This window comes from Eptesicus fuscus, chromosome 24, assembly GCF_027574615.1.
Source record: "Eptesicus fuscus isolate TK198812 chromosome 24, DD_ASM_mEF_20220401, whole genome shotgun sequence".
Taxonomy (NCBI): domain Eukaryota; kingdom Metazoa; phylum Chordata; class Mammalia; order Chiroptera; family Vespertilionidae; genus Eptesicus; species Eptesicus fuscus.
The window spans coordinates 2,212,845-2,238,682 of NC_072496.1; the positions used below are offsets into that span (position 1 = coordinate 2,212,845).

The following is a 25,838-nucleotide window of genomic DNA, read 5'->3' on the forward strand; positions in this document are numbered from 1 at the left end:
TATGCTACAGAAGGTGGGAAGATTGATTTAAAAAAAAAACAACAAAAAGATATCAGTTCTTACATTTTAAAAATATTGTTTTCCATTTCATGGACTCCCCTTAGTGAAAAAACTGAACCCTTTGCAATTCATTTTTAAAATCAATGTGGATAAATTTCCAATTCTGAGAACCATTAGGGAAAGGACGATGTTTTACATAAATACTTGGATCCTGTATCCAAGGCCTACAGTCTTTCTCTAAGACTCACACTCTTAGTGATAGTATATCTCCTATGTGAATACATACATTACCTCTTGAAATCACAAGTGGTGTTGTCCTTCAAATGATAACATGATATCATTATAATAGTATATTTTAGCAAAAGCCAGTGTCATATCCACAGTTAAAAATACATCAGACTAAAGGTTCCTAACCTATAGTTAGAGGGTTTGAATGGTAGGGAAAAGGATGTGTAAGAAAATCTATCCTTCATGTTATAAAACTCTTCCAGCCCAGAATCACACTGATTCAGAGAATTGTCACCTGATACTTCACTTATCCACACACCGATGGTAAAGTTTAGTATTGCCAGGATGCGATTTTCTTAGTTGAATTCTACATGATACGGCATTGGAAATAAAATGGTGGCCTTTATTTTGCTTTAGAACTTTGTGACATGCCAATATTTGAGAATGCCACAGTCATATTCACTGGAAAAGCATTGCTACCCAATGACACGTTGGACTACCAATGCCTGGATGGCTACGAAAACAAAGATGGAAACGCCCTGGGCTCCATGGTGTGTGGTGAGGACGGCTGGTCCCACTTGCCAACCTGCTTTAGTAAGTGTTTTGATTCCAGCATTTCCTTTTCCAAGAATTGAAAAGTCTACATGTATGGAGTCCTTGCTTGAGTGTGGGTGATCTAAGGCATTTTGAACAACATGGTGGTTACAAGATTTAAAATGCAAAAAAGGGACAATAGTTTCTGTTCAGCATTTCATGAATAGTTTCCAACAAAACTACAGTTTTCTCTTCAACAGTTAAAATGCTCTTTTTCAGAATCTGCAGACAAGTGTGGGCCTCCTCCAGCGATTAGCAATGGAGACATCACCTCCTTGCCATTGGAAGTGTATCCTCCAGGGTCAAGAGTGGAATACCAATGCCAGGCCTACTTTGAACTCCAAGGTCCTAAATATGTAACCTGTAGTTATGCAAAGTGGTCCGAACCCCCGAGATGCATAGGTAAGTTCTCAATATTCTTCTGGATCCTGAGACCATGAGGGTCATGTTTATGAGCTCGCATGCGGTCTACTAGTCATGGAGTCAGTCCACAACTGTGCTCACCAACAGCTCTCCTGCTCAATGCTTCACATTGGAGACTCGTGTGTAGGGCTATGAGCTTGGAGAATCCCTATGTGAACAATGAAAGATGGTCCTTTAAACAGGAACATTCGGAGAGGCTCATTCTGATACACAAACTGACTCCACAGTGGTTCATATCTGACTCATCCTGTCCTGGGTATGTGTCCCCTTCTGTGGGAGATTATAACAACCCCAGTAAGTCCAGGACCGGAAATCAAAGTTACCATACCCAAGTCAGAAAAGTCTAGAAATAGCTCCAAACTGGGTCATATGGAAAAGGAAGTATTGAATTTCCAAGGTAAGTTCTAAATCTCAAGTTTAGATGATTGAGTAGATGGATAAGTCTAAGATATGTCTCCCCGCACACACAAGACTTGTTCCTCCCACGAAGAATAGAAAGCAATGTCCATTTTATGGGGACATAAAATCAGTTCTGTGACAGAGGTAAGACTTTACTTGAGTCATGGAATTGAAATTCGCAGAGAGCACTTAAGATTATCAAAGGCAACATCCAACATCGTATAAAAAATAACATAGAAATACGGTATATTCAAGCAAGGAGGTAAATTTTTGCTTGGATTAGTAAAGTTAAGAAGGAACGATCAGAAAAGGTGTTTTACGGCTATGTAGAACTCACATTATATGTCCTTTTGGATGTAAACAGCATCTGCATGTACTGAGAAACATTTGAAAAAATTTTTAGATATCAGGAGTCATATGTGTTATTCTATCATGTTTCATCATGTAGTAGTTAATGGGATGTGTTGGAACAGAACTTTTAGCTATGTCTAAGGCAGTGGTTCTCAACCTTCCGAATGCCACAACCCTTTAATACAATTCCTCATGTTGTGGTGACCCCCAACCATAAAATTACTTTCATTGCTACTTCATAACTGTAATTTTGCTACTGTTATGAATTGTAATCTAAATATCTGTGTTTTCAGATGGTCTTAGGCGACCCCTGACAGCAGTTCTCAACCTGTGAGTCGTGACCCCTTTCACAGGAGTCGCCTAAGACCATCGGAAAACACAGATATTTACATTACAATTCATAACAGTAGCAAAATTACAGTTATGAAGTAGCAATGGAAATAATTTTATGGTTGGGGGTCACTACAACATGAGGAACTCTATTGAAGGGTCGTGGTATTAGGAAGGTTGAGAACCACTGGTAAGGCCTTATCAATGTCAGTGATGGCTAAACTAGAATACAAAATACTTGGGTCAAGAGAAGAGAAATAGGAGTTCATGATATCTTCAAAATTTCATATATGATTAGATAAAGATGTCTTATAATATATGATAGAGTATTACTCAGCCAGAAGAAAAGATGAAATACTGCCATTTGTGACATCATGGATGGACCTTGAGAATATCATGCAAAGTGAAATAAGTCTGGCAGACAAATTTGAACTATTGATTTCACTTATATGTGGGATATAAAATTAAAACAAACAAATAAGAAAAACAGACAAAAACTAATAGGCACAGACAACAATATGGTGATTATCAGAGAGAAGGGGGGGTGGTAGTAGAAGGTAAAAAGGGTCAAACATATGGTGATGGAGGATGATTTGACTTTGGGTGGTGGGCACACAAAGCAATATACAGATGCTATTTCATAGAATTGAGCATTTGAAGCCCATATATAATATTATTAATCAACTAGCGGCCAGTGCATGAATTCGTGCATCAGTGGGGTCCCTCGGCCTGGCCTGTGGGATCGGGCTGAAACTGGCTCTCCAACATCCCCTGAGGGGTCCTGGATTGCGAGAGGGTGCAGCCCAGGCTAAGGGACCCCACCAGTGCATGACTGGGGCTGGAGAGGGATGCAGGAGTTTGGCTAGTGGGGTAGGGACTGCGGGAGGGCTCCAGGGTGTGTCCGGCCCATCTCGCTCAGTCCCGATCAGCCAGATTCCAGCAGCAAGCTCACCTACTGGTTGGAGCAGCTTTCCCCTGATGGTCAGTGCATGTCATAGCGACTGCTTGACTGGTCGGCTGTCCGCCCCCTGGTGGTCAGTGCACATCATAGCAAGCAGTTGAGTGTCCTTAGCATATAATTATCATATTACACTTTGATTGGTTGAATGGCCGACCGGACAACCAGACACTTAGCATATTAGGCTTTTATTATATAGGATGTCATACAATTAAAAAATTATATTAGTTATGCTTATATGCATGCACAGACACTTAGGGGGGTAAGGGCATGTGCAGAGGGTAGGGGAGGTCAATGGGGGGGAAAAGGAGACATATGGACTACTATTTGTAATACTTTAAACAATAATAAAAATTTTAAAAAAACTAAATTGAAATTTTTAGCATGTACAATTTTCTACAATGTAAGAACAGTTTGCCTATAGAAAAAAGACAAGGCCTTAAACCTTAATACAATATACATAATGTTACTCACAGTCACATTATAATAACAATATACTAGAAACTCCCTAATGTCTCTAAAAAAAAACATCTAAGGAAGGTAACACTGCATTGATTTTTACAAATGGGTCCCAATGAAATAGTGAGGGGATACATTTTTGCATTTAGCATAATGTTCTCCAGCTCCATCCATGCTGTCCCAAAGGGTAAAATTTTCTTCCTTTTTATGGAGCATCATATTCTGTTGTATAAATGATCCACAGCTTATTTATCCGCTCGTCCACTGATGGACACTTGGGGCTGCTTTCAAATCTTAACAATTGAAAATAACACGGCAATGAACGTAGGGTGCTGGAAACTGATCATTGTCTCACTAATTAGAAAGGTGTGGACATGGAACCTGGAAGGCTGGTCAACCTTGAAGCTCTGAAAGGTCAGAGCCAACCACTCCCTATCCAATTAAGACAATGGTAACTGAGGCAACTTTCCCACCAAATAATCCTGTAAATCCTTGCTGATAAGATAATCTGCCTGTTACTGGAATTGCCTGCCTACGGGCTATGGGTGTATCCCAAACCTGAATAAAAGGGATGGCAAGGCCAAAGCAAAGCTTAGTCCTTCTAACTAGAGTTGGGCTTCTGCCTGGCTCCCATTTCCCAAATTAATATTTTTCTAGTCTCTTTCATTTGTGTGTGGCCTTCTCCAGAACCTGAACCCTGAACCTGAACCCTGAACCACGCAGGACGTGAAAGGGGTTCCCACAGTAGGGGTGCATACGTAGCTTTTGAATGAGTGTTTCAGGTGCCTTTGGATAAATTCCCAGAAATGGAGAAAGACAAGTACCATAGGATGTCACTTATAGGTGGAATTTAATGAACAAACAGAACGACCAAGCCAAATAGAGACAGTTTCATATATGGACAGCAAGCAGACAGTTCAGGTGCAGGTGTGGGGGGTGGGGGACAGAGGAGAGGGATTGAGCAACAAAGAAAAAAAAGAGAGAATTCATGGTCATGGGCAACAATATGGTGATTATGGGTGGGGCATGGCTGGGTGGAGGTGGAAGAGGGCATAAGGGGGATAAATGGTGGTGGGGAAAAGAGAATAAAATAAAAATTAAAAAAAGAAATTTGTGCATAATCATGTTGATATTCCAAACCTCTCTACATGCATATGCTTGCATCCGGGCAACCTGCCTTTCCTATAGAGAGTGAAGAACAGCTAGCTAGCTGGTAGATAAATATGATGGGTGGATGTGGGTAGAGGGATGGATGTAGAGGTATATTTATGCATATATGTCTATTTAGTGGTATCTTGTTAGAAAATTGTTCATTAGAAATTTTGTGATTTTTCTATGGTTCTCTTTCCCCGTTTTGTGGGCATAGAGAAAACTATTAGCATCCTTTAACCCAGCAGAATGAGACTGAACTGGGAGCATTTGTAGCCACTGCCAGCTGAGTGGGACATGGACAGGAAGAACCATGGCCACCGAGGAGCAGGCTCCCATGTCCACTGGATAGGAAGTCACCTTGTGGGTGCCCAAATCCCAAAGACTGAGCCAAGGCCCTGGGGTCACACTGCTAGGTCCACACACATCGTCCACCTGATGAGCTCTGTGACCTTGGACAGGTGCGCCTGACCTTCCCTTCCCCTCAGCTTCCTGGTGTGTGAGGAGAGCAGCTGCCTGCTGGGGAGCTGTGAGGGCCCGCACACCGGGGCGGAGGACAGGACTCGGCCCACGCTGATGGTGTACATCAGCTCTTTCGATAACTTCATCCTCTAAGCTAGTGATTGGGTTGAAGGTTTGTTTATAAAAGGAAAGATTCCTAATTGCTTTTATGCATTTCTTCTACTTTCAGATCCATGTGTGATATCAGAAAAGATCATGAATGAAAAGAACATACAGTTAAAAGGGAAAGATGACAAACCCTACTATGTAAAAACGGGGGATATCGTGGAATTTATGTGCAAATCGGGACACAAGGCGGTGACGTCAGAGGAGTCATTTCAAGCCGTGTGTCGGGAAGGGACAGTGGAGTTCCCCAGATGTGAATGAAGAAGCCCTGTTGCCCCAGATATGTGGCCAGTCCCACCTACTGCTCCTCCTGCCTCAAAGCTTGCCAGTCTTCTGGCATTGCCTGCTCTTTCCTGTGGAAGATATTTGTATAATACTTAGTTTTATGGTCTCTCTCTCTTTTTTTTTTAACCATCAGATGCATGTGTAGTATCAGCAGAAATCACGACAAAACCTAACATACAGTTGAGATCGTTAGATGCGAGAAAAGATTATTTTACAACGGAAGATTATATTGAACTAGAAGCCCGTTGCACGAAGTTTCGTGCAATAGACCTTCCTTCACCTGGCTGCCAGCACCAGTTTTCTGCCAGCAGCATTTTTCCTCTGGCCACCCGCCGATCGGAGCGCCTCCCGCCAGCGCGATCGGCCACCCCCGAGAGGAACTCCGATCGGGAGGTGCTCCGATTGGCGGGTGGCCAGAGGAAAACTGCTGCTGGCGGAAAACTGGTGCTGGCCTGAGTTCCGCCACTGGCGCCTTCCGCCGGCTCCATCGGTCCTCCCACAGTGCCAGCCATTGGGGCCTGCGGGAGGAACGGGCTCATCCTGTCAGCCCAATTGGCCACCCCAAGTCCCGCCCCCAGCCTGCCGCCGGCCCAATCGTGGGCGTAGCAGAGTGATGGTTATTTGCAGACTTCCCTTTTATTAGGTAGGATTTGTGTGCCAACCTAGCTGTAGTGAAGTGCCTCCATCATCTGCATCCCAAGTACAATGCCAAGAAGGAGAACGGGAGATTGCCACTTATGAACAAGATGATAGTATATGCCAGGCATACCATCAAATGATGACAATGATGCTGACGATGAATAATAAAAAATTCATTCAATTCACTCAGAATTTCTTTCTTTCTTTCTTTCTTTCTTTCTTTCTTTCTTTCTTTCTTTCTTTCTTTCTTCCTTTCTTTCTTTCTTTCTTTTCTTTTTTTTTACAGAGAGGAAGGGAGAGGAATAGAGAGTTAGAAACATCGATCAGCTGCCTCCTGAACACCCCCCACTGGGGATGTGCCCACAACCAAGGTACATGCCCTTGACCGGAATCAAACCTGGGACCTTTCAGTCCGCAGGCTGATGCTCTATCCACTGAGCCAAACTGGTTCCGGCAACTCAGAATTTCTTATTATGAATCCAATTCTTCTCAATTTACTTTTCTGGTTTGGTTTAACTCATTTTTATTCATTAGTCAGAATTTGTGTTAAATACTATGTAGAAGATGTCACTGTAATCTGAGATGAACCCACCAACCACTTCTCATAAGCATCTCATTAAAATATGACAAACCAAAATGCTATATGGGGGGAATTTTGGGATTCTTACTTCAGAGGAAAGGGGAAAAAAAAAATGCTTGTCTCCATCTTCACCTTAAAATCACTTCACAAACACGTCCAAAACAAACTATGTCATATCCATGTTGGCAGTAGATGGTAGAGGTTATTACTTAGTTTTGCTTATCTATCTGTAGCTCACTATACCCCCCAAAATGATGAAATGCAACATCTTCTACATACCCATCTAGCAAACAAGTCAGAAAGAGGTATTAGATTCTAATCAGGGGCATAGCTATTGTAACATGGACACGAAAGCTGATAAAAGTAAAATATCGAGTATAAACACGACAACACATTCACCCAGTGTGCTGTGAAAAGTGAGCCAGTGTTTACAGAACAAAGATTGGCAGGAAGCACAATGAAACACCTACCGGCAACTACACTTCAATCTGTTATGGAGCGACCCGCAAGAGTCGACCACCAGAGACAGAGATCAAAATTTATGAGCCTTTAATAAACTGGCCAGTTACTGCAGTTGCAGCACTCTACCACGGTAGAGGCCGAACTGCTGTGCAGACCTCAGGTGTTACAGCAAATTTATACTCGGAAACCCCAAGAGGGAGTTAGGACAGTTACAATGACAACCCAAAGGTTACAAAAGCTATTTCAGCCATTTCCAAGGAACTCAGGGCACAAGTGCAACGCCTGGGCACGCTTGGCTAGAGCATGAACCACCACCTCCCTATGAACTCCAACTGACCCATGGTTCAGTGACCTGCTCCACCTCCCTCTGTCCTAAGGCAACCTGCCTCCAGGCGGCGGAGGAGCTGTGCAATGTTTGCAGCCCAGAACAAATCTATAATAATAAAAGCATAATATGCTAATTAGACCGGACATCCTTCCGGGCGACCCTCCGGACAAAGCCAGAGCTGAGTGGGAAGCCCGGGAGCCCGGGTCCCAGGTGCCAGAGGAAAGCTGGTGCTGGCAGCGGGGGGGGGGGGGGGTTGGGGGGGAAGGAAGGCCTACTCTTGCAGGAATTTCATGCATCGGGCCTCTAGTTTAGATATAAGAAGCGTGGGCATTGGGGTTCAATTCTTATATCTTCCCATTCCTCTGTCTTTAACACATATCACCTTTGAGCCACAAAAATATGTTAATTTTAAATAAATACATACGAAAAGGAAGACAATACATGCTGAGAAATATGAAGAACTCTTTCATAATGATGTGGGCATATGGTCAGGGTAAGCTGCCAGAAGTGAAGTTCATGGATCGTCAAGCAATTCCATAGACATTTCCGCTTCTTTGCTGTAGTCAACCTGTGAGATAGTTCCCCTCTTTGGTAGATAATACATGGTACCTCTGTGTAGTTTAAGGTGCATTTTGTTGTGAAAGTGCTTATTTACACTGAAGCTATGTAAGGACCCTTCCTTTTGGGTTTTTCTCTTAACTTCCTCATTAAGATACCCGTCTCTTTTCCTATTATTATTATTTTTTTTTGCTTAGAAATAATACTATCATCACTTTTAATTGTACTCTTCTGTGATATAAATCAAAAGTATTTTCCAAGCTGTTAACTAACTTCTGAGCTCATGTTAACTTTTCTAAGCAGACATTTTTAAATTGTATGTTCTTATAATTACTACTCATTCTGTGCTTACTCTGTGTGTGGGTGTGTATTTCCGGAATCCCTTCTCTTCCCACTGGTTAAGGTGTTTATCATTCTGACACTTCCACACAGAGAATATTTGTTATTGATTTAGATACTTAGGAACAAAACCTTCCAATGTGTTTCTTTCATAAAGATTAATTTTAGAACCATGTTGTCAGTGATATTCAATTTTGGTTAAATAAGAAAAGTTTTCTTGGATCAAACTGAAAGCATGAATTAATTGCAGAGAATATGCATCTTAATGATAAGCAAGTCTTCAATCCACAAACATCATGGACTTTTTCATTTCTTAGTCTTGAAATTGTTTTCTCCATATGTTTTGAAATTTGCAGTGTAGCAATTTTACCAATATTTTGTCGAGTGTTATCCTTTTATTTAAATATTCATAAATGATATTAAATTTAAATATTCATAAATGATAATTTTTTAACATTTCATTTTTTAATGCTTTGCTTCTAATATAAAGAAAATGCATTTGTGTATTAGTTCTAGTAGCTCTTTTTGGTGGAGTTCTTAAAGGTTTTCTAAGTTACAAATTTATATTTTACTCTTTCCTTATACAATTCATTTCCCCCCTTGCCCTAGTGAATTCAATATTACCTGCATTTCATATTTTATTATTATGAAACTAGCGTTCCCGTTGCAGGAAAAATCCTGCAATAGGGTTTCCTGCTGCACTCTACCCCGCCCCGCCTGCTCTCCTCCCTTGTCCCCTGGCCCGCCTTCTCCGCCAGCCCGCCCCGCTCTCCTCCCTTCACCCCCGGCCCCGCCTGCGCTCCTCCCTTGTCCCCTGGCCCGCCTTCTCCGCCAGCCCACCCCGCTCTCCTTCCTTCACCCCCAGCCCCGCCTCCGCTCCTCCCTTGTCCCCCGGCCTGCCTTCTCTGCCATCCCGCCCCGCTCTCCTTCCTTCACCCCCAGCCCCACCTCCGCTCCTCCCTTCTCCTCCCCCCGGCTTGCTTGCTTCTCCGCAGCTTTGCTCCCTTCTGCAGCTCTTGGCTTTTTTCTACGCTGTCTTGATATGCAAATTAGCCGCCATCTTTGTTGGGGTGATTTGCATACTCGTCCTGATTGGTTGGTGGGCATGGCTTGGCTGGTAGGCGTGGCTTGGGCGTAGCGAAGGTGCGGTCAATTTGCATATTTGTCTATTATTAGGTAGGATACTCTTCATTATTCTCTGGTGTTTCTCTTTTGTTTTTTGTGTTGTTTTTTTTTTTTTTTTTTTTTTTTACAGAGAGGAAGGGAGAGGGATAGAGAGCTAGAAACATCGATGAGAGAGAAACATCGACCAGCTGCCTCCTGCACACCCCCCACCGGGGATGTGCTTGCAACCAATGTACATGCCCTTGACCGGAATCGAACCTGGGACCTTTCAGTCTGCAGGCCGACGCCCTATCCACTGAGCCAAACCGGTTTCGGCTGGTGTTTCTCTTTTGAATATTATTTCATATAATACTAGTGTCCTGGTGCACGGATTTGTGCACATTGAAGGGAAATTAATTAAAAGGTGGCCAGAGGGGTGGAACTGGGCGAGAGAGGCTGGACACTCCCTGGAGCCAACTCACCACTGTCCCTCTCCAGCTGGCCGCACCTGAGGCAGCACCTCGGCTTAAAGGATGTCTGTAGAGTGAGCAGGGTCCCTCTGGCAGTTGAGGTCCCTTGACCTGGCCTGCAGGTTTGGGCTGAAACTGGCTCTCTGACATCCCCCCAGGGGTCCCAGCTGGCAAGAGGGCAGTTCTTGGGTGATGCACCCTAGAATTGGGCTCCCTCCTCTCTGGTTCCAGGGTGTATCACCCAAAAACTGCTGCTGCCAAGTCACCGCAGCTCAGCAGCTCCTGCATTGAGCGTCTGTCCCCTGGTGGTCAGTGTGCATCATACCTACTGGCTGGTCGGACCATCAGATAGTAGCTTAGCCTTTTGTGTTGTCCCAAAGTTCCCTTAAGCTCTCCTCCTGCTTTCTAATTTTTTTTTCTAGAAGCTGCTCTACTTGGGTATTTTTTTCTACCTTGTCTTCTAGCTCACTGATGCAGTCCTCTGCTTCTTCTAGTCTACACTTGATGATTTCTATTGAGTTTTTTACAACACCGATGTCATTTTTCATTTCTTCTTGGTTCTTCTTCATTTCCTCTTGGTTCTTACTCATATTGTCGAATTTGTCTTCCATTCTTTTCAGCCACCTTATGACCATTTTTCTGAATTTTTTCTTCGTTTTCTGGTGATGCCTGCTTTTCTTTCCTATGGGGGCTGTATCTTTGTCTCCCCATGGTCTCTCTTCTCCGGATGTCTGGTTATGTAGTTCTCTCTCTCCTTTCCTTGGTGCAGTGAAGAGTTCCTTTGAATCCGCGTGTTTGCGCCGATTGGGGACCAGTGTTCTGGTGCTCACAGCTGTTCAGTGTTCGCCGTTGTTGTGGAAAATCAGGCCTCCAATAAAATCCTCCTTCCCTTGCAAGATGGTGAGGTTTCCCCCTCCGATCCCGCAGCTCCAGGAGGGGACCCAGCCACTGTGGGTGCTGCACGGTCAGGGGAACCCTGCCTAGCACTCCCCCACCTTCTCCTGGAGTTCAGCTGTCCCCTAGCTTGCTAACAAACACTCCCCGTGCGAACCTCAACTGCTCTTTTCCTCTGCTCTGGGACCAAGCTCAAAACACATCTCTCTCCAGACTCCTCTTTAATCATCTATGTCGCTTAGCCTTTTATATATATAGATTACCATAACCACTCACCTTATACAAACTTTGTTCATACAAGGTTTAAATTTTTCAATGATTTGCTTTCAGGTAAAAAATGTTTATATATTTTTTAAAAATATATACATTTATTGATTTCAGAGAGGAAGGGAGAGGAAAAGGGAAATACAAACATCCATGATGAGAAAGAATCATTGATCTGCTGCCTCCTGCACATCCCACACTGGGGATCAAGCCCAAAACCCAGGCATGTGCCCTGACCAGGAATTGAACCATGACCTCCTGGTTCATAGGTCAATGCTCAAACACTGAGCCATACCGGATGTGCTCAATTAGTCATTTTTTAATATTTATATTGGTCTTTTATGAAATGGCTAATAACTGGGTTTTCTCTTTATTCAATTCTACTTCATCTTCTTTCTTATTGGCTTGTCATTGTAATTTAATATCAACAACTACCATTGATGGATGCATTTATGCCACTTGCCAATTGCTTCTAATTTGTCCCATGTGTTTCTAGTATTCTTTAGAATCCTCTGCATTCTTTTCCATTAGTCTATGCTTTTAGCATTTCATTTTATACAATTTGTTGGTGATTAGATATCTCTTTTTAGTAGTTGGTCTGGGATTTATAATATCTATTTTTGGCAATCAAATTATAGTTATTAATGAAAACTGAGGGGTCTTGCAAGTCTCTTTGGACTTTGATATCTACTGAGCGATTCACGAACTTCACTTCTGGCAGCTTACCCTGACCATATGCCCACATCATTATGAAAGAGTTCTTCATATTTCTCAGCATGTATTGTCTTCCTTTTTGTATGTATTTATTTTAATTTAACATATTCTAGGGGCTCAAAGGTGATATATGTTAAAGATTGAGGAATGGGAGGATATAAGAATTGAACCCAATTCTCACGCCTCTTATATCTAAATTGAACAGTGCTTCCTGCCAGTCTTTGTTCTGTAACTGTTGGCTCACTTTCACAGCACACTGGATGAATGTGTTCTATGTGTTCATACTCAGTATTTTATCAGTTTTCCAATCTGTGTTACAATAGCTAGGCCCCTGATTAGAATCTAGTACCTCTTTATGACCTGTTTGAAATATTGTATGTGCTAGGTGGATATGTACATGTTGCATTTCATCATTTTGGGGGTACAGTGAGCTATGGATAGATAAGCAAAATTAAGTAAAACCTCTACCATCTATTGCCAACATGGGAATGACACAGTTTGGTTTTGATATGTTTGTGAAGTGATTTTAAGGTGAAGATGGAGACAAGTATTTTCCCCCTTTCCTCTGAAATAAGAGTCTCAAAACGCCCCAACAGTTATGGAGAAAGCTGAGAAAGTTAGCAGGGTGGCAGGGGGAAGCAGAGGGGGAGGAGATGGCATCTAATTTCTGGCCAGAGACGTTTCATGAACGGAACACATGGCATGTTTGTTTGTCACATTTTAATGAGATGCTTAGGAGAAGTGGTGCATTGGTCTCAGATTACAATGACATCTCCCACCTGGCATTTAACATGAATTCTGATTAATGAATAAAAGGGAGTTACACCCTTCTAGAAAAATAAATTGGGAAGAATTAGACTAATATTAAAACATTCTGAATGAAGGCGCACATTTTAATGTAAAACTGCCTCATAGCTCTCATTTTATGCACAAGAGGGATACTCCAGTTTCCCTTCTAGGCATTGTGCTCGGAATGCAGATGCTGGTGACACTTTACGATAGCCGCGTCGACACCTAAATTCAGTATAATCGTTTGTTCTAGAATAAAGTTTTTTCTCATATGACCATTGCAACTCTATGTTATGTGCTTCCATGGCTTCTTCTGATATTACACATGCATCTGAAGGTTAAGAAAAAAAAAAAGAAACATAAAACTTTAGGTAGTATACAAGTACTTTCCACAGAATTTTACACTCTCATGTAGAATCTTCTACACAGATCCAGGAATTTATCCTCAAACCCTTTTCCAAACCACTTCATTGAAAAACCACCACGTAGCTGTAAACTATCAATGATGTAAAAATGGGGTTCTCTGTGGAATGTGTGATCACTGTATGCTATAATCAACATTCACAATGTCCATGATGCTATGAAGAACTTTCAGTAAAGGATCCTTGAAGGGGATGGTGGAGGTGGAGAGAGTGGAGGGGGCATAAGTGGTGATGGGGAAAATAAATTGCAATGAAGAAAAATGATAGTTTCTTGCTGTTGTTGCTCAAGAATTTTTCAGACTGTATACCCTCAGCCATGACTACTTGGTGGTCAGCAGAAGAGGTGACAGTCCATGCAGGTTCTGTTGTAAGCAGCAGACATGGCATTCATTACACGGCTTTCCCAGGGCCCACGAGGACATTAAAGGACTTACCCAAGCATTTGGGGGGTTCAGACCACTCTCCATCACGGCACGTTATTCTCCTGTTTCCCTCAAGTTCATAGTAGGCCTGGCACTGATACTCCACTGAAGACCCGGGAGCGTAGACTGCTCTTGGATACGTGGTAATGTCTCCATTGTCAATAACGGGAGGGGACCCACATTTTCCTGTGGACTCTAAGAGAGGACATGGTTTGACTTATTGAGTGAGCAGTGGACTTTAAGGGAGCTGTAGAGTAGGAGTAAGCTACACTCACCTCCTCCTGGCCCCAAACCCATTTATAGGAAACGATAGAGCAACAAACCTGAGTAACCAAATGAAGGCCAGCTGGACAGGAGCAGAGTAACCAAGTGCTTACAGAAGCTGCACAGAGACTGGGAGGGGAGAATGAGACACCCTACCCTTGCACTCAGGTGGGTCTGTCCACTTCCCACTTAGGCATGTCACTACTGCGTTCCCGAAGAGGCCCAAAGGGTGCCTGCATTGATACTGTGCTTTGTCCTCATGTCGATACCTGAGCTTCTCGTCTGGTATAAAGGCATTTTGCACTGCGGGAGGGCTGCCACAGGAGAGGTCTGAATAAAGAGGAAAAAAATGGATTTCTAAGGCAGCGATCATTTAGACGCAATTGAGACGGAAAATCTTCACAAATTTACATGCAAGACTGAAAAAAGAAGATAAAGCAATTTTTTGGTAAGAGGCAATCTTCTATATCTTAAGTTTCTTTCCCATTCTCTCTCAAAGGTTAATAGAAATTTTTCGGCCAATGAAAAAGATGATTATTCTGTGCTAAACTTTTTAGTTTGATGTAGTCCTATTTGTTAATTTTTTTCTTTTGTTTTGCTTGCTTGAGGAGATATATCAGAAAATAAATATTGCTGTGAGAAATGTCTAAGATTTTACTGCCCATGTTATTTCTTCTAGGATTTTTATCGTTTTTGAATCTTATATTTACATCTATAATCCATTTTGAGTTTATTCTTGTGTAAGGTAGAAGACGGTGGTCCAATATCATTTTTTGCTTGTGTCTGTCCAATTACACCAGCACCATTTATTAACCAATGGCACCCCAATAAATTCAGTAAAAATTTTAAAACATTTTTAAAAGTAAAAAAAAAAGGTTTTTTTCTGGACATTTTTGTTTAAGTTTAGTAAAATAAATGTAGATGATATAAAATCAAAGTCAATTTATAAACCCAAGAAACACATAATAAACATGTTACTTGGCAGCCAAATGTGGTTCACAAGCATCATGTTTTTGAATTGTGATTTTAGGCCCTTAGCAAATGAGCACGGTAGCCAGGTTCTTAGAGAATAAGTCAAATATTGCCATGCTTTGAGGAATGTCGCATGGCTAAGGAAGATGATCACTTAAAATATCCAAACAGAAATTGAGAAAAAAGAAGAGTGTAATATATTTACAATTTCATAAAAATACTCCAATAACTTGAGTGCTTAAGGGCACTGCAGTGAGCACTGTGCCGCTCATCGGGGAGATTCGGGTGGATGCAAAGTAATAAGAGGCTGAAACTATGGTTCCCAACAACAGTGGGCGTAGAACCCGCTGGGAATTGCCACATCATTTTCGGGGTCACAACCCCTGAGCTTCTGAGGCTGAGTCTGAGTGAGCCTGTGAGTTTGCATTTGACTTTCTGCCAATTCCCTGAGATGCTGACACGGCTGTGTCAGGGGTCACACTCTGAGGGCTCTGGGGCTCCAATGCCCACCATTGATACAGATCCCATTCCTCTGTGTGAGGCATAGACCTTCCTCCATCTGGCCTGCACCAGAACCGATGTCTATTGTTAATGATGCTAGAAGCCATTCACCAAAATACCTTTGCATGTGGGTGTTCCTATCCATATGCCGCCCCTACACTGTACAGCATTGGATCCATCCATTTGGTAATGTTCTTCACATCTATACGTTACTTGTTCTCCTGACTTGTATGAGTTCTTCGGCTGGCCTATGAGGATGGCATTGCCATAGCTGGGTGGTCTAGGACAAATTGTTTCTGAAAAAGCAAGAACAAAAAGTTTTAGTAAATCTTTAAAAGTGCATATCAAGCAACAATTATACTCTAGAATAATAGATACACACCAAACCAATGCCTACTGTACAATGTTTTTCTTACAACTTGACAATGTTAGCCAATTTGACTCAATTACATTGAATAATTCTACATTTATCAAAAGTGCAATGTGGGGATGGTGGTATTGAAAGCCTGACGAGATGGGCATACAGGTCATGATCGAGACCAAACTTCTTACATCCCAATTCTTATTTGTCCACACAGGCCACAGACACTATGTGCACATTTCCATTTTTTGCTTCTGTCCAAATCTTTTCCCCTAATTACATCAAACATCTTAAAATAACTATGTTTTTATTGATTTCAGAGAGGAAGGGAGAGGAATTAAGAGACAGAAACATAAATGATCAGAGGGAATCATTGATGAGTTGCCTCCTGCTCGACCCCCACTGGGGATCAAGCCCACACCCGGGCATGTTGCCTGACTGGGAATGGAATCCTGACCTCCTGGTTCATAGGTCGACACTCAACCAGTGAGCCATGTGGGCCTGGCTACATCAACTATCTTAGAACATTATGGATTTATGAGGAAAAAACTGATAAACTCTGAATGAATTGAATATTGATGAGGTTGGAGAGCAGGGACCAGCAGTGATACAGGAAGAGATGAGAAGTCTGAGGATGCCCATCAGAACACATGGAACGTGAACACGGATGACATCAAATGAAATAATTTGGCTCCTGTAGCCAAAGTTTTTGATATTACTAGGGCTATTAATTTTCTACCAGAATCCAGAACTTTCTAGAGATACCTTCTAGAATTACTACAGTGTTATAGTTTTACCATGGATGCTCTGAACTAAAGATATTCATCAGCCTTAGAATAAAAAGAAATGCATTATACTTGTGCATTCTGGTGGATGGGACCAATTTCCTCCTGAGCATTCTATAGATGCAGGTCCCCGGATCCAAAATCCGGGTTTACAGGTGTATGTATATTGTTCCCCATGTTGATATCTGTTTAAACTTTTAGATAGAACAGCTTTGGAAATCACAGGGGGTGGTCCACAAGGAAGTCCTAAAAAAAAAAAAAAAAGAAAAAAAGGAAAGAAAGAATGACTGTGTATTTCACTAACTGAACTTCATTTCATGTCATATTTGGTACTTTCATTTGAAATAAAATGATCACACAGGCGCTAATATCACGTGACAGAAAAGGCACACAAATGCTTCTAGAACCTCCACGGTGGTTGTCCAGCTGCCGGTTTGAGCAAGAACTTGAAGCGAAAACTGTGACCACATCTAAGAATGAGTGTATCACTGCTTCTCTAACCAACCAGGAGCAATAAAAAGAAACACACTGAGAATCATCTCAAGAAAGTTTCATATATTGTAAGAGATCAGAAGGGACAGTGGAGGGAGAACATAAATCTTTATAAAACCTGGCGACAAAGCCTTCATTGCAACCCATATGAATATGCAGGAATATGAACAGGTACACTTATATGAAGAGTTAGGTTTCATTTCACCACATTTCAGGTTTTGTAGGGGAAAAAAAATGCCTGAATTACAAGTGATTTCATAATGAACCAATAAAATTAATAAAAACAGGCTTGATTTGTTTATGCAAAAATCATTTGGTAAAATATTAAAATCTCTATAAACGACATATAATGTTTTATACTTTTATAAATCTAAAGAGTTACTTCTCATGACTTTGATGACGATGTCGGATTATGTCACTGAACTGTACCAAACAGAACTTAGTCTGCCTGCTGTCCTCACCTACACACTGTGGTGGAGCACTCCATGTTCCCAGGTGGCATGTTATCCCATCTTCTTGAGACAATTTGAAACCATCCTTACAAACATAACTTAATGTGGTGCCATGCGCATACAGCTTGGGTTCCGGTGTTTCTCTTCCGTCTTCTGAAGATCTGGATGAATTAATGCTTCCATGTTCTACATGAGGTGGTTGAGGACATGGAGTTTTTTCTATATGAAAAATAGAGGTTAAAAGGTCAAGCACAAGGATAATGTTTAAATTGAAAAATAAAATCCAACACTGCGTGGGACTTTAAAGTAAGGTCATTGAAACAAGTTAAATTATTAATAACTAAAAATATTTGAAACTTGCAAAGATATATGTGCCCATAAAATTATGCTACTATCCATTTGTCCCATAGGCCTCTTCAGCCTCCTCCTGTTCGTCTTGAGGAGTGAAATACGCATGAACAGAACTTGGGTATTTCCACAGTCACCGGAAGTTTCTGTTTGCATTCGTTTCACATTAGAAGTGAAATAATGCTGGTTGATTTCTGCACCTGGATGGCATTACTGTTTGGAGATGAAGTGGCATGGATAGGGGAAACGGGCTCATCTTGTTCCTTTACACAAAGCGGGGGGGGGGGGGGGGGCAGGGGGTTCCCCTCATCTGAAAGACAGTTGTAACGTAAGTGACCCACGACTGACCGACACAGCGCGGTACTGACTGCCATCGTCCATCCTGGCACACGATTTCCTCTCCTTCCTGGATTAGAAAGTTTTCTTGACAGAGAATAGATATTTTTTCTCCTTCTTGATAATTCACTGTCAGGGTCATATTTTTAGAATTGGGAATCTGAGGTGGAGGTGGACATCGTGGTGCTTCTAAAAATATTAAAATCAGATTTCTTGATGAAAAATCATGTCAAAAATATTAAAATAATAATTCAGTGAATAAAATGATCAATAATAATGCACCTGGAAAGATCAAACTATAATGCTCTGTTCTGTGTTTAAATATGTTATCTTTCCATCTTGTTTGTCACTCTAACATACCTCATTGTGTTTATATTCTCATAGCCTTCCTTGTAGTTTCTGTCCTTTATTCCTTCTGTTATCAATCTTGGGTAGCTTATATAAAACTAGAGGCCTGGTGCACGAATTTGTGCACCGGAGGCATCCGGCCAGCCCACCCTGATCAGGCTGGCCGGGATGGAGGGGCTGTGGGCAGTTGGCCTCACATCCTGGTTGAACTCTAGGTCCAACTCCTGGTCAAACTCCCGGTTGAGGGGACAATTTGCATATTAGCCTTTTATTATATAAGATGCTTTCTGTATATTCTAGGTCTGAGGAAATTGGTAAAAATATTGAGGATAGTAAGTCAAGGTGTTCTCCAGTTAAAGAAGATCAATACAGATATGAAAAGTGGAATGAAAACTATGTTACTGGAATTGGTGGTGGCAATAAGACTCAGTGTTTGCCAGACAGATACACATGAGCAAAGACAGATGACTAGATGGGTAGATTCCTACAGCGATAGGTGGATGCAGACATAGATAGATTGGTAGCTAGATGTGTACACCTATAGATGCTTAGATAAATACACGTGTTACAGGCATAGGCACATCTGAAGGTAAGAACTTGGTAGCAATGGGATTCCAATATTAATGCGCACACCCACTGCCAATGTGACTTTAAAGCCACCGCACTGCTGGGTGGTTTGTTGATAGCTGACCAAGGCACATGATACAATTCACATTCAGAAGCAGTGTTTTGGTTATTTTTAAAATTACTTTCCAGCTACAAAATTATTGTCATAACACATACTTAGTAAAAATGTTTTAAGACACAAAGAGACACCTTTTACAAGGTAGGAAGAAAAAGCACATTTTGGAAATGATCTAAACAAGAGCTCACCTGTGCAGGTCACCTCAGGCTGCCATTTTCCGTTCATGCAGACGGAGTGTTTCTGCACTGACTTCCTCCCACATGTGTAACTGACTTTCCTATTATTCCCATAGTCCATCCTATCTGACAACTTTGTCTCAGAGGCAATTGCCCTTGATAATTTACATGTCTTGAGTTCACCTGTTGCTGTAAAATGAAAATATTCCATTGAAGACACTAATTATGAAAATCCAAGCAACTAATATTAAAAAAAAAAAAACCAATACAACTATAGAGTCCAGACTCTAATGAAATGGGACTTTAGGACCATAAATTCCACCAGTAAAGTTCTTCCTGATCATGTTGCATGAGGTGGGCTACAATGTGTGAACATATAGTCCTATGTCCAGTATTGAAATTTGAGAGAGAATAGTCATTCTAAAGCCATGTTGCCCTTTGGGGATTGCAAGGACATTGGGTTCACCTTTTGTCTGATCTACATAGGAAAGAGTCATACATGACTAAATATGGTCCCATTTGAAATCTGTAAATTTTCATATCCATTTTTCTTGATCTCAAATATCTCTAAATTATTTTTAGTCTACAACCTAAAGTGTTAAAAGAAAAAAAATTATCTGTGGAAATAGACTATGTGAATTTCCTAGTTTTATTATATATTTTTCAATAAATTTAATGTACAATAACAAGAAACGTTGATCTAAGTTGTAGGGTATAGAATGTGAATATTTCAGCTTGTCTTTAGCATGATCACCAAAAGCCAGAATAAGAAATTGGTTGTTTACATCATAACCTATTTTGTATATACAGTAGGTCCTCAGGTTACATCACAGATCCATTCCTATGGTGACGTAAGGTGATTTTTGCCGTAAGTCGGAACCCATCTACATAAGCACCTACGTCACTCACGTGGAGCACTGACACAGCAGTAATGAAGTGAAACAGTAACAAAATTTAAAAGAAAGATAACAATTCCTGACCTTTACTTGTGGTAAATAAATAATGAAAAATATAAAGCACATATAGGTCGAAATGATGGAAATTTTTATATATATATAAATAAATGGGAGATGGTGACGTGGTGTAACCATGAAATGACGGATGTCTAGTCCGACATAACCCGAGGACTGCCTGTATATTGTTAGAATCTTTGAGGAGCTATTTTATACACCAGGTCATCCCATAATCCAATAATATTATAATACCATAATAACACATTTATGCTGGTTTCAGTATGTTTCAGATACTATAAAGTTTTCATACAAAGCTACATATTTCAAAAATGCAATGCAGGTGGCAATGCTTCCTGAATTTGATAAGGCATCAGTGTAGATCTAGGTAGTTTTTGTTAATAATTTGTTGATGATGAGAGTCAAGTGAGGACAAACAGAACAAAGAAAAGTCAAGTAATTGGTTGAAGAAAAGTAATGATTTTGCAATGCAACCTGAAAAAAATATATAAAATAAAGGAGACTAATTTAAAACAGACAAGAGGCTTGAGAATGAGTCTTATTTTTAGGACGGGTCCAGAGTGTTGAAGGAGACAAAATGAGTCGCCTTCTTCAAGAGATGATGACTGAAGGAAGATTTGTAGTCAAAAGGAGGTGTGATGGTTGTGGTATGTCTAAAGATGCTTGTTTTCTGAAACAATTTATCAGGAGAAAAGAAACATCTTGAATCGAGTGAAAAGCAAGATTATAGGGAGGTACAAAATAAACATCACAGGAGAAAATTTCAATCATGTGTCTTTAAGTAAAATTTAGCTTCATAGGTATAAACAATGTCATTATTAGTGACAGATGCATAAAATTCTATTGCTAGTTTCTATTTTCCTCTGTAGACACTATTGAACTATAAACAACGAATGTTTGATTCATTATAATTGTCAACCTGACATTTCAAAAATACGGTTCCATGTAGAGTTTCACAATAAAAAATATCCAATGTTATTAAATGTCAATTACAGAAGTGTCTTCTCACCAATGCACTGAGGCGGTTGGGTCCACGTTCCCCTAATACATGTAACTGAGCTGTGACCAATCATTGTAAAGTCTTCTCTGCAAGTGAACGCTACTGACTCTCCATGGTGATAGGAGGGCCGTGCTGGGGACACGACCTCGCCGTCCTCCAGCTCAGGTACGTCTCCACATGTACTGTGCTCCTCTGTGAAAATCCCACAAAAGAACATTCAACTTTAAAGTGTAAGTGAGGTCTTGATATGAATAGAAACACAGAGTGTTGACGTAAGTCTAACGCCTGAAATTGTGTACACATTACCCACACACACGGGCAAGGGTGTCCACTCTCCATCAACGCACTGGATTTTCTTAGCGCCCTTCAGCAGGAACCTGGGGTTACAGACATACTCCACCACCTCACCGTGTCCATATTCCTCTTTAGGTGTGTGTGCAACTGTCCCGTTGGGGAGTCGAGGAGGTTGATCACAGGACTGTACTTCCTCTATGGAAGAAATACTGTGTAAGTAAAGGTTAAGGTGTCTCTTGTACAACTGAAAATCCAGTAAAATGAAGAGATTTTGTCTTTAATCTATGAATTATTATCTAACTTATCTTTTGAGAAAGGAAAAAGAATGGTGTTTACACCAGATTCATGTCTCCCAGTTCTGTTATGATACAGAGCTAGCATGTTGGACATAAATGTAAGCCCAGGAAACGTTTGATATTCTACATCAGGGGCGGGGAACGGCCGGCCCAGGGGCTGTATAAGGCCCTAGAAATCATTTGGTCTGGCCCTGGTAAGGCATTAGGGGTAAGTTAATTAGATGTTTGACCAATTACAGCAGGATAATTTTTAAGTTGATAATTTTGCATGATCTGCGAATGATGTCATAAATATCCAAATGGCCCTTGGCAGAAAGAAGGTCCCCCACCCCTGCTCTAGAAGACCTACACCTGTATGCAAATCAATGACCAGATATGATCGTGTACCTATTCACATTCCACGGAAACATTTCATCAAACCTTTTTTGGGGGGAAAAATCATTGGAGGCAAGCATTTGATCAACAAATTTTCACTATATGTGATATTGTATATGGCATTGAAATAACTCTATGATACTTGAATATTGTTTAGAAATTCTCAGGGAAACTTGAGGTGAGACCCATGCTGATAGAAATATCAATACCAATGTTGGAAGTTATGCAATAATTATGACTAAGGAGATCACTCTAGCGTCACTCAGTATGTCCATCTACAGAGATTTTCAATATATAGTCCAAAAAACAATTAAAGATTACTTCCTTAAATAAGAAAGTGTGAGGTATCTACTACCCAACACACATCCCTGGCTTAATGCACTGAGTTACAGACACACTGGCAGCCAACAGAAAATTAAGAGAGGAAAAGAACAGCTGATATCCAACATTCTACTTCTTGTTTGAGCAACTGTCAGAGAAATAATTACCTTTACATGTCGGAGGATTAGGGGACCATCCAAAGTGGTAGCACTGAAGAGAATCTGGTCCAAGGAGAGAGTGGAATCTATTCCTGCAGGAGAATTTCAACACGTCTCCAATGACATATTTCTCTTTCCGGGGCTGAGCAATTAAGTTCTGCTCTATATCGGGAACGATGCATTCTCTTTCTATAAAACGGGTAAATAACTTAATGAGAACATATGATTAATCAGTGCCAAGTAAACTTTATATGTCATGCAAAAATAAGTGGCTGGGTGTTGCATATACAGAGAGGCATCAAATAAAGGCTCTCCCTGGAAGTGCATTATCTATTATGTCTGACACATCCTCACATTCATATGGGACCCTCTGAATTGCAATAGATGTGTCCTGAAAACTTATTTGTAATGTCAACTCTCTTATAGTGGATCTGATTTTATTACTTACATTAGTAAAACTATATGCTACGTTTTTGGTATTATCAAAACAATACTATTCTCTTGCATTAAAAAAAATTAATGCTACAATTTTAAATTGCATGCTTAAATAAAAATGGGTATTTTAATTTAATACACTTGGGGAACCAGGCCTTATAGAGAGGTATTCCTCATATATTTCAGTAGAGGAACATTAAAATTTGCTTAGTTAATAATTGAAATCAATTCCTACGTAGAATAAAATCCCAACTCTTTCACGCCTACACTTCCGATGTCATCTTATCTTTTCTCCCCTTTTTGGTCCAGACCCCAGGCTTCATGGTCTTTGAACATTTTTTAAGAGATCAAGTTCTTTGCTCTCCCTGTTGCATGGTTCCGAATGGTTTTCAACCTTTCTGTGTAGACATGCCTTCCTATATGAAACAGAGCCCTCAATCCCTCCTATTTTCAAAGTCCTTGGATTTATTCATTCCTTTGAAAATATAAAAATGTATTAGAAATATTTTAATCATTTGATTCATTTTTTGACTTGTTTCATTGTTGTTGTGGTTGTGTTTTTTTTTTCCCATCATGCAAGGAGCCTGTATGGAGCCCATACTAAGTGCCTGTTGAAGCCTGCGTAAAGAATGTAGTCTAAAAAAAAAAAAAAAAAAAGAATGTAGTCTAATCACCAGAATATTAAAAAAATATATATTAGAATGTTTGTCAACATGGAAACATTTTACAGATATGGACAAATGAACAATGCTGCCAATCAGCTTGGTGTTGCCCAAAGATACATGCTTGGCAAACCGTGGAATGGGATTGAAACCCACCCAGACGGACTCCATGGAATTCGCTGTGAATCCATCTGTCAGACTTCCTGTCCCTTTTATCCTTTTATCTCCCCACACCTATGACAACATTCGTTCCAACATTTTGTTCCTCCTGATTCTCCGAGTCCTCCTTTTATTCTACTTTGCTACCCACTCCTCTTCTGTCGGACATCTGCATGCTGGAATGTGTCAGGGCTCAGTCTGGAGGTCTCTTCTTTTCTCATTCTGTATTCTTTCCCAATGAGACGTCATCATTCACATGGTCATAATCTCATATGTTGATCTGGCTAGACCTCAAATTCAACTCTGTAGTTTAGAATCCAATGTAGATTGTCCATGGGCAGCTCAACCCTCATGTGCCCAAGTCAATAGTGGAGATGTTCCTTTCAAAGACCTCTTCCTACTCCCCGCACCACCTTACCAAAAGTTACCTCCATTTACCTGCTTCCTTATGATAGAATGTTTAGAATACACATGTGAGTCCCTGGACGATCACTCTGTCTGACCCCCAACACTCAGTAACGTTACCTGTGTTTGCTACATCAAAATGCATCCTAGATCTGTCCTCTGCTCTGCATCTCCTCAGCCATCACTCTAGCCAATCTCCACCGAAAATTCTCCCCCTTCCTCAGTGGAATCCCTCATAGTTCCCAAGGATTGCTTGGTTTTCAAAGCTTTATACATACTGTTCCCATGAGTTGGAAAACTCTGCCTCCACCCAGGTGCCCACAGATGGAAGTTCTATATCTAACCCTGGAAAACAGACAGCAGGTTGGCCGACATGCAAGATTTGGGTAACTGTCCTCAGAACTATTCCCAATCGGAAAGTAAGGAAGTCCTGTCGGGACTTGCAGAAATGAACACTCAGCTGGGAGGTCAAGAACCAACTTGGAGGAAAACTGCTGAGGAAGTAGTAAAACATAGAATGTGGGTCACAAGTACCCAGGTTTACATAATATAAAAGGTTGCGTTTAGAATAACAAAACAATTATATGCTACAGACACATTTTGTTTATTTCGATGATCCTGAAAATCAGTACTTACCATGACAGGTGGGTGTATCAGACCAACCATTTTCACCACACTCTATGGAGCCCATGGTTTGTCCATCTCCATTTTTATATCCATTCTGACATTCATAGGCCAACTTGTCATTGACCTTAAACCATGTGCCATTACTTTTGGCTCTGGCATTCTCAAATACTGGCATGCCACAAGATTCTAATGCATAATAGAATTGAAGATTTCACTTCTAATATTATTGAACGGACAATCGAATTACGTAAGTTCCATCCCAAGAATACAAAAGCTTTATCACTTAGCATGTGCTAATAAATTATGCATCATATATAAGTAATCTAAGCACACTAGTGATAAAATCACTGTCCTAAAATTGTTACTCATAACAAAAGCATGTATTTCTATACAGCAGCTTTACCATCACTTAAATCAACCAAAACATTTATTTTAAGAACATTTTTCTCAATGCAATTAAACTTAGACATTTATGCCATGTTAGCAATAAAATAGGCCATAATAGATGCATTGTACTTTTTTTTTTTTTGGCAAAACAGAATAGCATTTTGTGAGTGTAGATTCCAAAGTTATTAGCAGTTGTGACATATATGCAAGAAAAAAATGAATTGGTTAAACAAAAAGTTA

The 25,838-nt window shown here is 40.7% G+C and overlaps 2 protein-coding genes across 6 annotated transcripts in view; one reads left to right on the forward strand and one right to left on the reverse strand.

Moving 5' to 3' along the window:
* Window positions 1–5,830, forward strand: part of LOC103305043 (complement factor H-related protein 4-like) — a 45,667-nt gene extending 39,837 nt beyond the window's left edge. For 3 of the 5 annotated variants that reach the window (XM_054713059.1, XM_054713058.1, XM_054713062.1), the window contains 3 exons: window positions 717–822; window positions 1,042–1,224; window positions 5,583–5,830. In XM_054713059.1, coding sequence (XP_054569034.1) covers window positions 717–822; window positions 1,042–1,224; window positions 5,583–5,779 — 486 coding nt within the window. In that variant the 3' untranslated portion in view covers window positions 5,780–5,830. The remainder of the gene's footprint in view (window positions 1–716; window positions 823–1,041; window positions 1,225–5,582) is intronic. The other 2 variants (XM_054713060.1, XM_054713063.1) reach the window with 1 other exon arrangement.
* A 7,030-nt stretch (window positions 5,831–12,860) lies between these two features.
* The window catches only part of CFH (complement factor H), a 34,805-nt gene continuing 21,827 nt past the window's right edge, over window positions 12,861–25,838 (reverse strand). The window contains exons 11-22 of the mRNA XM_054713053.1: window positions 25,221–25,397; window positions 22,933–23,112; window positions 21,786–21,968; window positions 21,489–21,671; window positions 19,521–19,697; window positions 18,312–18,488; window positions 17,625–17,834; window positions 16,744–16,917; window positions 15,645–15,821; window positions 14,209–14,382; window positions 13,801–13,983; window positions 12,861–13,275 (exon numbers count right to left, since the gene is read on the reverse strand). Coding sequence (XP_054569028.1) covers window positions 13,079–13,275; window positions 13,801–13,983; window positions 14,209–14,382; window positions 15,645–15,821; window positions 16,744–16,917; window positions 17,625–17,834; window positions 18,312–18,488; window positions 19,521–19,697; window positions 21,489–21,671; window positions 21,786–21,968; window positions 22,933–23,112; window positions 25,221–25,397 — 2,192 coding nt within the window. The 3' untranslated portion in view covers window positions 12,861–13,078. The remainder of the gene's footprint in view (window positions 13,276–13,800; window positions 13,984–14,208; window positions 14,383–15,644; window positions 15,822–16,743; window positions 16,918–17,624; window positions 17,835–18,311; window positions 18,489–19,520; window positions 19,698–21,488; window positions 21,672–21,785; window positions 21,969–22,932; window positions 23,113–25,220; window positions 25,398–25,838) is intronic.